The sequence below is a fragment of the Lotus japonicus genome, chromosome 2 (assembly GCF_012489685.1).
Source record: "Lotus japonicus ecotype B-129 chromosome 2, LjGifu_v1.2".
NCBI lineage: Eukaryota > Viridiplantae > Streptophyta > Magnoliopsida > Fabales > Fabaceae > Lotus > Lotus japonicus.
Window position 1 is genome coordinate 38,024,826 of NC_080042.1, and position 14,213 is coordinate 38,039,038.

Here is a 14,213-nt window from a genome sequence, read left to right on the forward strand (position 1 = left end):
TTTTGTTGGCAGAGGCTGACGTTGGAGAGGCCAAATGCTATTTTTAGAGTTTAGGGACCACTCTTGCACATTTTTGAATCCCGTGGGACAAAAAGTGCTAATAAGCCAATAAATATTCAGCATAAAACTGATGTATTTTATATTACACCCAAAATAATCCAGCATGGTTTTTAACAATGTAACTATCGATGGCACAAGTAAAATTTGCTGGTAATACATATTTTAACTACTAACATCTTTATTTTAGCTTTACCAATTCCTGTAACCAGCACTGAATATTGAAAAGAAAACAGGTTTCGAATTTTAGTAATACGTTGAACCTGTTGCTGAGAGCTTATGAGAGAGAAACAATGACGCAAATCAAAGACGCTCCAGTCTCATCTACTGCTTTCTTTTTCCGTATGTTAAATAGCCAAATTTAGTGATAGACCCTCATAATACTTCTCGAAGTTCATAAACTAAAAATGCCTATCATCTGCATGAAGAAGTCTTGCTTCTCTCCAGCATCATGGTGAAATGCAACAGAAGCAACATTATTTACAAGTTGTGATACATAGCATAAAATCAGTGAAGCCCCAGTAAAGAAATGATCCAGTCAATGTTGCTGTCCTACTTGAATTTAAAAGACAAACCAGCCCATGAACTCCCAACATCAACGTACCCGCAGCAGGGACATTGACAAGAACACAGTAGTGTGTCTAGCCTCTCAACCAAGTGTTTCTATAAGATGAATTGTCACGCAGAGAAGCATCATGGGGCTTGTACTCCATAACATAGCTGTGAGGAAGCTTCAAGTGACGCTTGATTGAATCTCTCAGAGCCATTACAGCCTTTAGTGAGAAAGCAGAAATGTTCAGGAAAACCATGAATGTATATTTGAACATGTGCACACACAAATAGAAACAGTAATAATGCCAACCTGATGATCAGATGCATTGCGATTCCAGACACTCAATATATCCTCATTGAAACGAATGCTTAGTACTGCACCACATATGTTATCCCCATAATCCAATTGGTCACCAACTAAGGCAAGAACCTGCAATTATCCGTGTAAAACATTCCAAATTTCAAGCCTCAAACAACAGATTGTGAAATCAAGTTCACGAAGCAAGAGAGATTCCAAATGGTAATTTGGCTGGTCTGCAACTTGCCATCATAAATAAACTTAGAACAGTACAGCAAACACTTTAGATCAACAAAATTAGGCAGAGACAAAACAGAAAATTTCATTAATTGCAATTACATTTGCATTAACATCACAAGAATCAGCACTATTCAACCATATAACATCATGCTACACAGAGTACAAATCATAGCTATATATCCCAGTAAGCAGTGAGTTGGCATTATCCACTATAAGGTTTATGATAAATTGATTGAGTGCGAAGTGGTTTAAACAAAGGAAAGGGACCTCAGGATTCAAAGCAATTCATATAGAATTGACATTGGAGAATAGAATTACTTTCTTAATCTATTTTAAAAATGCTTCCTTCCACCTCAAAATATCAGGAAAACCTGAACAGATAATTATTCATTAATTAGTTCATATTACGTAGTTTGCACGAATTCAAAGATGATAGAAACTGAAAACAGAATAGTATTTCTATTATCACACTCTGAGGTATTAGGGAATTACAGAGAAACTAGAGAACAGAAAAGAAATCAGACAAATGTTATGTTCTCTACCCTTAGCCTGAGCCACCTCAATTACCAATGATGGCCTAACCTCTCTCTCACCCTCCCGTTCCTCATATGCATCCTCCCTCCCCATGGCTCCTGTATCATCCTCACCAATCTCTCTCCTACATGTGTTCATTCTGTAAGCAGCCCTCCAAACAAACTGAATTCCACCTTTTCCTTCAACATTTCCTGTCCTATCCTTACTCTTATTTTTCCTTCTATATACCCTCAAAGGAGTGGCGCGGGTCCAACAGAAGACAAGTACAATATATAGAAGCCTAGCAACTCAAATAATTATACTGAAGGACAAAAAATATGACAGCAACAAAACCAAACCCATTATCATGTGGCGTTCCTAGATGGATAGGAGGTAAGAGTAGTTCTCTCTTAAGGGCAAAAAATCATTGATTGCTTGAGTTAATCTTGTCCTCCAAGTAGGGTTACACTAAAGATCAATGTCTGACAGTTTAGGTTGTCCACTTCATATCAGGGCTGAGCAGCGTGCGGGTTCAGTCAGATTCGGGCCCAAAACACCCAATCCGACTACAACATATTCTGGACCGTTCCCGACCTTTTCTACGTTCAGATTGATCGGGTGCGGGTCAAGCCGGTGAATGGATTGTTCGGGTGGGTTAGCACGGTTGTGAAGTCATATCATTCCATAGATCAAAAAAAAAACTTCACGGTACAAATTGAGAAAAAAAAAAATTAAAAAAGGGAAGAAGAACCTTAAGGTAAAATTTGGTCACATCTCTCCGTGACACATGCAAGAAGCATCCTGAGAAAATACAAGAGATGAAATGTTGATGGCACAAAGAGGAGCTTGATGGCGATCAGATGAAGGCAGAAGCTCAATGGTCGCTTTGATCGCCCTTCCGGTGGTCTTCATCTCCCTTGCAAGCGATGCTGGCGGCATGTGTGGGGCGTCGTAGGTAGCTTCTTCCCCTTTCTGGTTTCATTTGTCTATAGGTCATCATTTGGTTGGTGGATGTGTGGGGGCATGCAATGGAATATGGGGGAGATTGTGTTGCAGTGATGAAGAGGTTTGTAAAGAAATGAAGGGTTCATAGACTATAATCTTTGTTTTGATGAGGGAGACGGAGAGACAATAGACATAGAAGGGTAGGAAGTAAAATTATTAATGAGGAAGATTAGAGATAGGTGACCCTTAACTTGTTCTCGAGGATAAGAGGAGAGAAAAAGACTCAAGTGAGCTTCACGCTAGTATAGCCTGCCTCGTGCAGAATGCAAGATATCATATCTTGGTAAAAGGATAGTGTGAAAAGTAACTTTTAATATTATTAAATATTTTTCTACCTTACTTTATCAATGTATAGAAACAAGGAAGAAAGAGAATAATTGCAACGTTGCAAAGCCATTAGCTTCATTCACTACATAGAAATAATTAATTGCCATTTACTTTTCTAGCCTTTGCTCTGACCATGATAAGACATAGGAGACAAGTGCAACTCTATTTTTTAAACAATACATGCACTACTACATGGTCGGGTTCGGGTACCGATGATATAAAAAATTCAAATCCGGACCCGCCCGCATCTAACCGTTGCAACTTGTTTCTTCCAATTTTCCACCCGTTTCCCTTTTTCACTTTTCGGATATATCGGGTTCAGGTCGAAATGGGTTATATGCTCACCCCTACTTCATTTTACATATTACACAACAAATGTTACACCCCGGGAATTCAGTAGCAGGTCTGATCTGGGGATGGGCCCGAAGGGTGACACTTTGGGGCATCATAGGCTGAATGGGCCTAAGGTTTGGAGGGTTATTCTAGAAAGGGTAAAAAGGGGAATACTTAGTAACTCCCTAACAGAAAGGTGAGAGAGGGAAAGGATTGTAATCACCAAGTATAAGAAGGCAAATCAGTAAGGTTGAGAGGTTATCTTAGATCATAGTTTGTTGAGAGAATGAGTAGGAAGCAATAGCTTCCTATAGGAGCCTAGCTTTGGTCAGATTAGGATACATTTCCCTATCTGTGTATTGCCAATGTCATATCTATAAACAATCTTCGTTCCAGTCCTTGCTTTACTTACAGTGTTTCAATTGTTAGGCACTTGGGTTCTTAACAAAATGGTCCGACCTGCCGGATGATCTTCGCCGGAACCAGCAAACCAAGACCCAGATGGAGGCGAGAGTTGGCGCGATGGCGAATGAGCTCGCGGAGATGTGCACATCGCTGGCTGCAGTGGCAATGGCTGTCAAGGATCTTCCTGCGACGATTGCTGCAATGCTGGAAGCTGCGCCGGAGAAAGATTCAGCGATGGAAGAAGTGATTCCGAACCTCACCTTTGAATCAGAGGGAAGAATTTTGCTGCAAACGAAGGGGCTGAGTACTGGTCTTCGGAAAGAATTACAGAAAATAGGGAAAGGAGCCGAAATTGGTTCCCAATTTGTCGATTTAGGGCTCGAAGGTTCGAGAAATCCAGAATCAGGGAAGAAGGGAAGCAAGATCTTACTTTTCCCAAGCGAAGGAGCAACTGCAAATGAGGCAGTACCGGAAGCCACCATGCGACCGCCACAAAAACCGCCAGATTCAGATCTGCACACGGCGGCGTACCTAGCGCATGTGGCGGCGAGATTAGAGGCCCACGGCGCACCGGTGGCGGAGGCGCGAGAGGACGCAGCTGTTGGAGGCTCACAACATTTCAATGCTAGAGGTTTGGAACGTCAGGAGCAAATCAAAGCTGGGACTCACCTTTCTCATGGGCCAAGCCCAACTTTCAAACTGGTGGAAGTGGGCCAAGCAAAGGATTGGGCCCAAATGGCAAAGAAGACACATGGGCATAACCATGAAGGGAAAACAGAGTCTTCTACTCCTGCGTTAATCTCTGGTTTCCCCATAGTTCAAGCAACAAGTGCTGAATTCAATGAAGGATTCTTGACTCCTTCATCATCTTCGCTGGCTTCACCATCTTCACCGACGGAATTTGAGGCTGATACATCTTTTTCTTCGCCAATTTCTGATTCGGTGGACATGGATATGGTGCAAGAATCAAGTGTTGAGATTGAAGGCGTGGTCGCTGTAGATTCATCCTCACCGCCATACCTTGATGCCGCTACTCTTGATTCGACTTCTCTTTCATCAATTTGTGATTCACACACGATGCAAGCTTCATCTCTCTCGTTCTTTGCTGACCAAGAACTCGAATTTCCGGAGTGGAAACCAAAGGTTGAGGCTTTCAATTTTGGTACCTTCGACAATGGTTTCTCTGATTTCGACAAGGAGGGAACACCTATCGTGAAGGTTGTTGATTCAGACTTTGTGTTGCATTCGCATCTCCTTGTTTCCTTTGCTGTAGATGAAAGGGTTTATGAGAAGACCTATGATAACCTGCATTTCTCTTTCTTCGCCGATCGACGTCTTCATGTTCCGCCAGGGAAACCAGCAACAAATCCTTTCATCTTTGGCACTTTCAACACGGACTTCTTGGACCCTTCTCCATTCTCTGCACTTCAGCCACTTGAGTTTGTCGCGATTCATACTTGTGCTCCTATCAAAGTGATGAGCATAGACCTTCAATTAAGAAGGTGTATGAGAGAAGAAACAAGAGGAAAGTCACAACTTAGTGTGACTGTTATTGTTAGTTGATTTGTCAATAAACAGCTGGCATGGTTAGTTGTTTCTGTTAGAGTACAGCTGGCTAATTCTGTTAATAGTTGTGATTCTGTTAGAACTACTGAGTAGTATAAATAAGGGAAAGGGGGAAGTTACAGGTAGTTATTCAGTTGGTTAGGATTTGGGAGATTCTGGATCTCGAATTCCAGAGGCTAGGGTTCTTGTTAGTGTTCTTGATTCTTCTGTGTAATTCCTGAGAATTCAACCTCAGTACTTGAGGATTGAGTCTCTGTGTTCTTCAATAAACCAGTAGCATTTCTGTGAGTTCATCAATTGGTATCAGAGCTCCATCCAGGAGCTGTGGTATCGATTTGTCTATGGTAGCGAGCAGAATGGAAGCCAGAGTGGAAGCGATTGAGAGATTCATTGAGGTTCTGAATCGCGATCGCGAGGAAGAACGCAGGAATCGCGAAGAAGACAGGAGGATTCGCGACGAAGAACGGAGAGAGCGTGCGATCGAGCATGAACGCATGGAGCAGAGGTTTCGCAATCTGGAAGCGATTGTCGAGACGATGACGCGCCGGCGAGTCGGCGAGCACGGCGACAGCGACGGCGAGCAAGAACGCCGACGAATGGAGGAGGAGCGCACCGTGAACGGAGGACAACCGGGAAGCGTAAGAGATGAAGCTGATGCGCGAGAGAATCTTCAGCGCACTGCAAATGCACAAACAGAGCGTTGGAGGAAGCTTGACATTCCAGTTTTCCAGGGTGAAGAAGATGCGTACAGTTGGATTCAGAAATTGGAACGCTACTTCCGACTGAAGGGAGCGACTGAGGAAGAGAAGGTACAAGCGATTATGGTGGCCTTGGATGGAAAGGCATTGAGCTGGTACCAATGGTGGGAAACCTGCAACCAGGTGACTACTTGGACCAAGTTCAAGGAAGCCATGCTGGAACGATTTCAACTCACCTCGAATTCTAGTCCATTTGCGGCTTTGCTGGCTTTGAAGCTAGAAGGTACTGTTGAAGAGTTTGTAGGACAATTTGAGAGATTTGCAGGAATGCTCAAGGGAATTGATGAAGAGCATTACATGGATAATTTTGTTAATGGACTCAAGGAGGAAATTGCAGCAGAAATCAAGCTCTATGAGCCCAAATCTCTAACAATCATGGTCAAGAAAGCCTTGATGGTGGAACAGAAGAACCTGGCTGTGAGCAAGGCTGGAATTGGCAGTACTAGCAGGTATAATTCCTCTTTCAAACCACCTTTTAGATCCACAACTTTTCAGAAATCTGTGCAAATTGATACTGGACAGAAGAGTGGTAGTGGTAGTGTAACTCAGGGCACAGTGCAATCATCTAGTGGTAGTGTTAATGAGAGAGTAGGAGGTAAGCCAGCCAGGGGAGGAGTTTACAGAAAACTCACTGGGGAAGAGATGAAGGAAAAGTTGAGAAAGGGGGAGTGTTTCAGATGTGATGAAAAGTTTGGACCAAACCATATCTGTAAGAATAAGCAATTCAGGGTAATGTTGCTGAGGGATGATGGTGAGGAAGAAGAGATTGAGACACTAGAGCCTCTCACTGAAGAAATTGAGGAAGCTATGGAGTTAAAGCACTTGTCACTAAACAGTATACAGGGAATTTCTTCAAGGAAATCTCTCAAGGTTTGGGGAAAATTGAAAGGAACTGCCATAGTGGTGCTGGTAGATTGTGGAGCAACACATAATTTCATTTCTCAATCCTTGGCAAGAGAAATGGAGTTACAAATTACAGAAACTCCAGCTTACACAGTAGAAGTAGGGGATGGACATGTAGTGAAAAGCAAGGGGGTGTGTAAGAATCTCAGTGTGCAGATTCAAGGATTTGTGGTAACTCAAGATTTCTTTTTGTTTGGATTAAGAGGAGTGGATGTTGTGCTTGGTCTAGAATGGCTAGCAGGATTGGGGGACATCAAAGCCAATTTTGAAGAGCTGACCTTGAAGTTCAAACTGGGAAATAAAAAGGTAGTCCTCAAAGGGGAGCCTGAATTGCTGAAGAAGAGAGCTTCCATGAATGCATTGGTTAAAGCCATTCAACAGCAGGGAGAGGGATATGTGCTTCAATATCAAATGTTAGAAAAAGAGGTGGCTCAAGCAGAGGAAACTCCAGAGTTGTTGAAGGCAGTTTTGTCAGATTTTCCAGCACTGTTTGCAGCACCTACTGAATTGCCCCCTCAGAGAAGACATGACCATGCCATTCATCTGAAAGAAGGTGCATCCATTCCCAACATTCGGCCTTACAGGTATCCCCATTACCAAAAAAATGAAATAGAAAAGTTAGTGGCTGAAATGCTCAATGCTGGAATCATTAGACCTAGTATTAGTCCATATTCAAGTCCAGTGATTTTGGTTAGGAAGAAAGATGGTAGCTGGAGATTTTGTGTAGACTATAGGGCTTTGAACAAAATCACAGTCCCTAATAAATTTCCTATTCCAGTCATTGATGAACTCTTAGATGAGATTGGTCCAGCTAGAGTGTTTTCTAAAATTGATCTGAAATCAGGATATCATCAAATTATGATGAAGGCAGAGGATGTGGAAAAGACAGCATTCAGGACCCATGAGGGCCACTATGAGTTTTTGGTGATGCCCTTTGGCCTCACCAATGCTCCTTCCACTTTTCAGTCTCTGATGAATGAGGTGCTGAGACCAGTTTTGAGAAAGTGTGCTCTAGTTTTTTTTGATGATATTTTGATTTACAGTTTGACCATGGAGGAACATGTTGTTCACTTGACACAAGTTCTGCAATTGATGGACCAACATGATCTTAAAATCAATGGTAAGAAGAGTGTGTTTGGAAGGGGCCAGATTGAATATCTAGGACATGTGTTATCTGCTGGAACTGTGGCAGCTGATCCAAAGAAATTGGAAGCTATGTGGTTGTGGCCAGTCCCTAAAGACTTGAAGAGCTTAAGGGGATTTCTAGGTCTTACTGGATACTATAGAAGGTTTGTCAAGGATTATGGCAAGATAGCTAGGCCTTTGACACAGCTACTGAAAAAAGATAGTTTTCAGTGGGGACCTAGTCCCCAACAGGCTTTTGAAGCTCTTAAGCACACTTTGACAGAGATACCTACTTTGGCTGTTCCAGATTTTTCCAAGGTCTTTGTTCTGGAAACAGATGCTTCGGGTACTGGTCTAGGAGCAGTTTTGACTCAGGAAGGGAAGCCTCTGGCTTTCTGGAGTGCTACACTCTCAGATAGAAGTCAAGCTAAATCAGTTTATGAAAGAGAGTTAATGGCAGTGGTCAGAGCTGTCCAAAGGTGGCGGCATTATCTCTTAGGAAGGCATTTCATAATTAGAATAGATCAAAAGAGTTTGAAGTTCCTTACTGAGCAACAGGTTGTGGGAGAGGGGCAGTTCAAATGGATTTCCAAACTCTCAGGTTATGACTTTGAGATACAATATAAGCCTGGGAAGGACAATTCAGTTGCTGATGCCATGTCCAGGAGAAGCTCATATTGTGCATTGTCAGTTCTTAAGGTGAATGACTTTGAGGAGTGGCAAACTGAGATGTTGCAAGATCCCAAGCTACAGGCCATTGTACAAGATCTGATTGTGGATCCTGAGGCTCATAAAGGGTATACCTTGAAGGATCACAGGTTGTTTTATAAAGGAAAGTTGGTTCTGTCCAAGCAATCTTCTAGGATTCCAATTCTTTGCAAAGAGTTTCATGCTTCTTTGTTGGGAGGACATTCAGGGTTCTTTAGAACCTATAGAAGGTTGGCTGCAGTGGTGTATTGGGAAGGGATGAAGTGACATAAGAGATTTTGTGGCAGAATGTGACACATGTCAAAGAAACAAATTTGACAATCTCTCCCCTGCAGGGCTGCTTCAGCCATTACCTGTACCTACTCAGGTTTGGACAGATGTGTCCATGGACTTTATTGGTGGTTTGCCTAAATCTAATGGCAAGGATACAATCTTAGTGGTGGTGGATAGGCTGACAAAATATGCTCATGACCTATGCAAATAAGAAGAGGAGGGATGTGGATTATCAAATTGGTGATGAGGTTTTTCTCAAGTTACAACCTTATAGAAGGAGGTCTTTGGCCAAGAAAATGAATGAAAAATTGAGTCCTAGGTATTATGGACCCTATCCTATTGTAGCAAAGATTGGGGCTGTGGCTTATCGACTTGAGCTACCAGCTCACAGTAGAGTGCATCCTGTCTTTCATGTCTCTCTCCTCAAGAAGGCTGTGGGGACTAATTTTCAGCCTCAACCTCTCCCAGCAGCCTTGAATGAAGATCATGAGCTCTTGGTGGAACCTGAATCAGTGCTGGCTGTTAGGGAAACCACAATGGGCCAGATTGAGGTGCTAATTCAGTGGCACTCTTTACCTGCTTGTGAGAACAGTTGGGAATCTGCTGCCCAGCTCCATGAAGCTTTTCCTGATTTTCCCCTTGAGGACAAGGTGAAACTTTTAGGGGGGGGTATTGATGAGCATAGACCTTCAATTAAGAAGGTTTATGAGAGAAGAAACAAGAGGAAAGTCACAACTTAGTGTGACTGTTATTGTTAGTTGATTTGTCAATAAACAGCTGGCATGGTTAGTTGTTTCTGTTAGAGTACAGCTGGCTAATTCTGTTAATAGTTGTGATTCTGTTAGAACTACTGAGTAGTATAAATAAGGGAAAGGGGGAAGTTACAGGTAGTTATTCAGTTGGTTAGGATTTGGGAGATTCTGGATCTCGAATTCCAGAGGCTAGGGTTCTTGTTAGTGTTCTTGATTCTTCTGTGTAATTCCTGAGAATTCAACCTCAGTACTTGAGGATTGAGTCTCTGTGTTCTTCAATAAACCAGTAGCATTTCTGTGAGTTCATCACAAAGACACACAAGTCATGGAGGCTGGTGGTGAACTATCTTTAAGGACAGAAAGTTTTTTCATGAAAAATTTGGTGGTGTATAGTGTTTGTTGTGCAATCGCTAGTTTGTTTTCATCACCAGTTTTAGCAACTGAGTTCTGTCAAGAACAGCTGAGGGTGCAGCCTTGTGGTAAGGAAAGAAGTACCACAGAATATCAGATTGTGACTCTAGTCATTGATTTTTCACCAATAGATAATGGGTTGGTATTAAAGAGGGAGACTACTTCACAATATGTTTAGAAGATCATATGACTGAGATTGTTCTTCCGCCTTTTCCAATGGATACCTTGAAGATGGAAAAGCATGATGGTGTGTCCCTTAAGGATGTGGAATTTTTCTGGAATACTCGTGTTTCTCACCATTCAATCCCTTGTGAGGTAACTAAGATATCATCCACGGGGAGCGTAATGGAAGCAGTAGATGGAGGTTCAATGCTACTTCAACCACTTTGCTTAAACTGGATTTGTCCCCATGATGAAGAAAGTTCGCCCAACACTTTATGCATATGGTACTTTTTCCAGTTGCCACAATGGGATCCAGGTAGAAACAGTGTTGATCACCGTTGGTTTGGTGGCAGATCTGTCGATAAAGCTACTTGGGAGGACATCATCACTTTCAAGAGTCAATCCCCATCTTTCAACCTTGAGGACAAGGTTGCAGTTGCAGCAGCGGGTATTGTTAGACGCCGGGAATTCAGTAGCAGGTCTGATCTGGGGATGGGTCTGAAGGGTGACACTTAGGGGCATCATAGGCTGAATGGGCCTAAGGTTTGGAGGGTTATTCTAGAAGGGGTAAAAAGGGGAATACTTAGTAACTCCCTAACAGAAAGGTGAGAGAGGGAAAGGATTGTAATCACCAAGTATAAGAAGGCAAATCAGTAAGGTTGAGAGGTTATCTTAGATCATAGTTTGTTGAGAGAATGAGTAGGAAGCAATAGCTTCCTATAGGAGCCTAGCTCTGGTCAGATTAGGATACATTTCCCTATCTGTGTATTGCCAATGCCATATCTATAAACAATCTTCGTTCCAGTCCTTGCTTTACTTACAGTGTTTCAATTGTTAGGCACTTGGGTTCTTAACAACAAATGGGAGAAAAAAACCTTATTGAGGGGAACCTATTGGTAAATTATTTTCGTATACTGTGAAATCAGAAATAAGTTAATTTAATATTGCACAAATCTTCTAGGAAAGAAATGTAGGTCCAATATATATCGTTCACACTAGTCTTCCACCCAAACATCAGCAATTGCAAGAACAAGAAGAATTCATTCTTTGACTTGAAGAAACATGCTTTTCATTTCATTTAATGCTTACAGAGGCTTCTGAAACATTTCCCCAACCCAAACTTAATGCCAAAACTGCCCAGTTGAAACCTTATCAACATAAAATGGATGGGCAGTTAAGAACTAAGTGGTAAATAGAGATCATACTCTATAAATAAAGCAATTAAGAGAATTTCTAAATAATTTATTGGAACTTCAAAATAGGCTTTTTGTCTTCAGTTTCAATTATGTTGAACATCATCAACAAAAGCCTTTGAGGCCCATAGAGAATCTCAATTACTTGAATATAGGCCCCGTTTGGAAAAACAGCTTAATTAAGCACTTATGGTCATAAGCGCTTATGTCATAAGCGCTTATTCATAAGCTATTTTTGAAAATTTATTGAAATAAATTAAAAATAAGCTGTATATAAGCATAAGCTGTTTTTCATAAGCTATCCTGAGTAGCTTATGAAAATAAGCTGAAAATAGCTTATGGCAGGTCATAAGCTGTTTGCATAAGCCCTCCCAAACACTGGCATAAGAGCTTATGCTGTCAGATAAGCTCAAATAAGCTCTTCCAAACTGGGCCATAGTACAATTTTAATGGCAAATATATACAGCAATAAGAACAACTAATACTTGTCAAGCATAGTGGAATCAACGACGGGCAATAATTCATGTCATCGAGAAATTGGTTTTGGGTGTATAAAAAATTAAGTAAAACTATTTAGTGCAAGTACAAAATTAAATAACAACACAACTGAATTAAAGTACTTGCATTTTCCATAATCATACCAATTCATCATGGAAGAGACAAAAAAGCTCAGAAGAAAATATTGTCACTTACCAGGTCTTCCCAAAAACGACCTGAGACAACCTTTTTGAATCGTATAATCCATTTACCACCATTGCAGTTAGCAGAGTCCTTCAAAACAAGTCATGCAGTGGGTCATAAAAAATTAGAAAACATCTAAAGGACACACCATCATTTTCCCTCTAAAAACAGAACTACTCATAAATTCTTCAGAAAATAAAAATGCAACTTAAGCTGCTAAGGCTATTAATGTATCAACCTCCCATAGAGGACGAATTCCTTCTTTGAAAAGGTGCAGATCTGTTGGACTAGGCAAAGTAGAAGGACGAGCAAGATGGCAATAGCAAACCCAAAATCCTTCAACCTACAACACAAACAACTGCAAAGTAAAAACAAATGGCAATGGACTTATATCCAGCTACAATCTGAAGGAGTTTCAAAAAAAAAAGCTACAACCTGAAGCATAGCAAAGATCTTACCGTACTGAAATCAACAATTTTCTTTATGTTGTCCTCATATGATGTTTGAGTTCGAACTCCTGGACTTCGCCGCGTGTACCAAAATACAAATTTGTGCTGCTCATAGAAATCAACAACACATAATAAAGCAACCGAAATGTCAAATTCCACCAACAAGAACCTCTAGGAAGGGGAAGAGAGACAGGAAAATAAACATAACCACCTGGCTCAATCAACAAGAATGTCAAACCATTAATATCCTGAATCTACACAACATTGCATAACCATATCTCATATATCAGCTTAAAAGAAGTACAACCTAATACAGCAAATCCAACATAGCTTTCAATAAACCATTTCAGAGTGAAAAATCAATATTCTGGAACTGTAGTCACACACACACACACATATATATCAAAAGAGCTTCTCTTAATCAAAAACCTCAATAAAACAATCTAAACTTTAATTTCTTTACCCACCCATCCTCCCCAGAAATAACATGCCCACAACCAAATCTTTCAATAGGTTAATGTCGATTACAACACAGCATGTCTAGTGGTTAATATTTTGGGAAAGAGTTCATTAACATATTAATCAATGGTGAAAGGAACTGTACATTGGATCTAAAATCACCGGCATATATATTCTTATCACACACAGAAGTAGTAGGTAGATCTTCTATTACATTGTACCAAAAAAAAAAAAAAAAGATCTTCTATTACACCATTAAACCTCGTATGAAGTTACAAAAATTAAAATAAAACAGGCGTCAATCACCACCCTTTTCATTTCATGAACTGCATACTTTTTATTAGCAGAAGGAAAATGAAAAAGAAAAGGCTAGATTGGGATTTAAGTAAAAATTGCCCTAAATTCGAAGGAGTACAAGTAATAATAATTTGGCTTTGTAGTGTTTGAGCGATTAAACAGTGAAGAAACAGAACCTTTAAGGGGTGAAGGCCAGCTTTGAGGTCACGTGCTTGTCGCTCTTCGGCTTCTTCGTTACAGTAGTTGTTGGCATCAGGTGCAAGCTGAGAGGGAGAGTCTGCGATTTCGGAGTTATGGTTCATGTTGCTCTCTGATTCCTTCTTCTCCGCTGTCAAATCCATTAGCGCTTCCTACAACCCTAATCCCCTTTTCTCTTTCCACGTTCAGTGTCGAGGTTCAAAGAGAGTAAAATTTAGTGGTTTTGCTTTATATACATGTACTTGAACCTTTCTTTCACTCGACGAAGCAATAAAATTAGAGTAAAGGGTCATCTTGATCTCTGGCTGTGTTCACTTATGACAAATCTGTCCTCATACTTTAGAAATTATCTTTTTCTCGTCCCTGAATGTGTTACCGTCGGTTAAATTAGTCCTTGGTTGAGTTTTCCGTTAGTCCCTGAGACGGAAAACTCCAAGTGTCATCATTTTTCCCACATTGGCATCCTACGTGGCTCTCCAACGGTCAGAATACAAGATTCGAAACCCGTCAATTTAGTCCTTGTCCCTAATCTACAAAATCACCCCAAT

The 14,213-nt window shown here is 41.0% G+C and overlaps 1 protein-coding gene across 1 annotated transcript; it reads right to left on the minus strand.

The window, feature by feature from the left end:
- Window positions 1-351: 351 nt before the first annotated feature.
- Window positions 352-13,904, minus strand: LOC130737983 (eukaryotic translation initiation factor NCBP). Its single transcript, XM_057589855.1, has 6 exons — window positions 13,644-13,904; window positions 12,721-12,816; window positions 12,501-12,605; window positions 12,275-12,352; window positions 920-1,039; window positions 352-830 (listed from the first exon to the last, which is right to left on the minus strand). The coding sequence occupies exons 1-6, from the start codon at window positions 13,806-13,808 to the stop codon at window positions 699-701; spliced, it is 696 nt and encodes a 231-aa protein (XP_057445838.1). The 5' UTR covers window positions 13,809-13,904; the 3' UTR covers window positions 352-698.
- Between the last annotated feature and the right edge of the window lie 309 nt (window positions 13,905-14,213).

Excerpts from the sequence above, each read along its gene's own strand:
- LOC130737983 (XM_057589855.1), bottom strand. The coding sequence starts at position 13,808 with ATGGATTTGACAGCGGAGAAGAAGGAATCAGAGAGCAACATGAACCAT. Across the intron at positions 12,353-12,500 it reads GAATTCGTCCTCTATGGGAG|GACTCTGCTAACTGCAATGG; the intron begins GTTGATACATTA and ends CTTGTTTTGAAG. Across the intron at positions 1,040-12,274 it reads GTCGTTTTTGGGAAGACCTG|GTTCTTGCCTTAGTTGGTGA; the intron begins GTAAGTGACAAT and ends GGATAATTGCAG.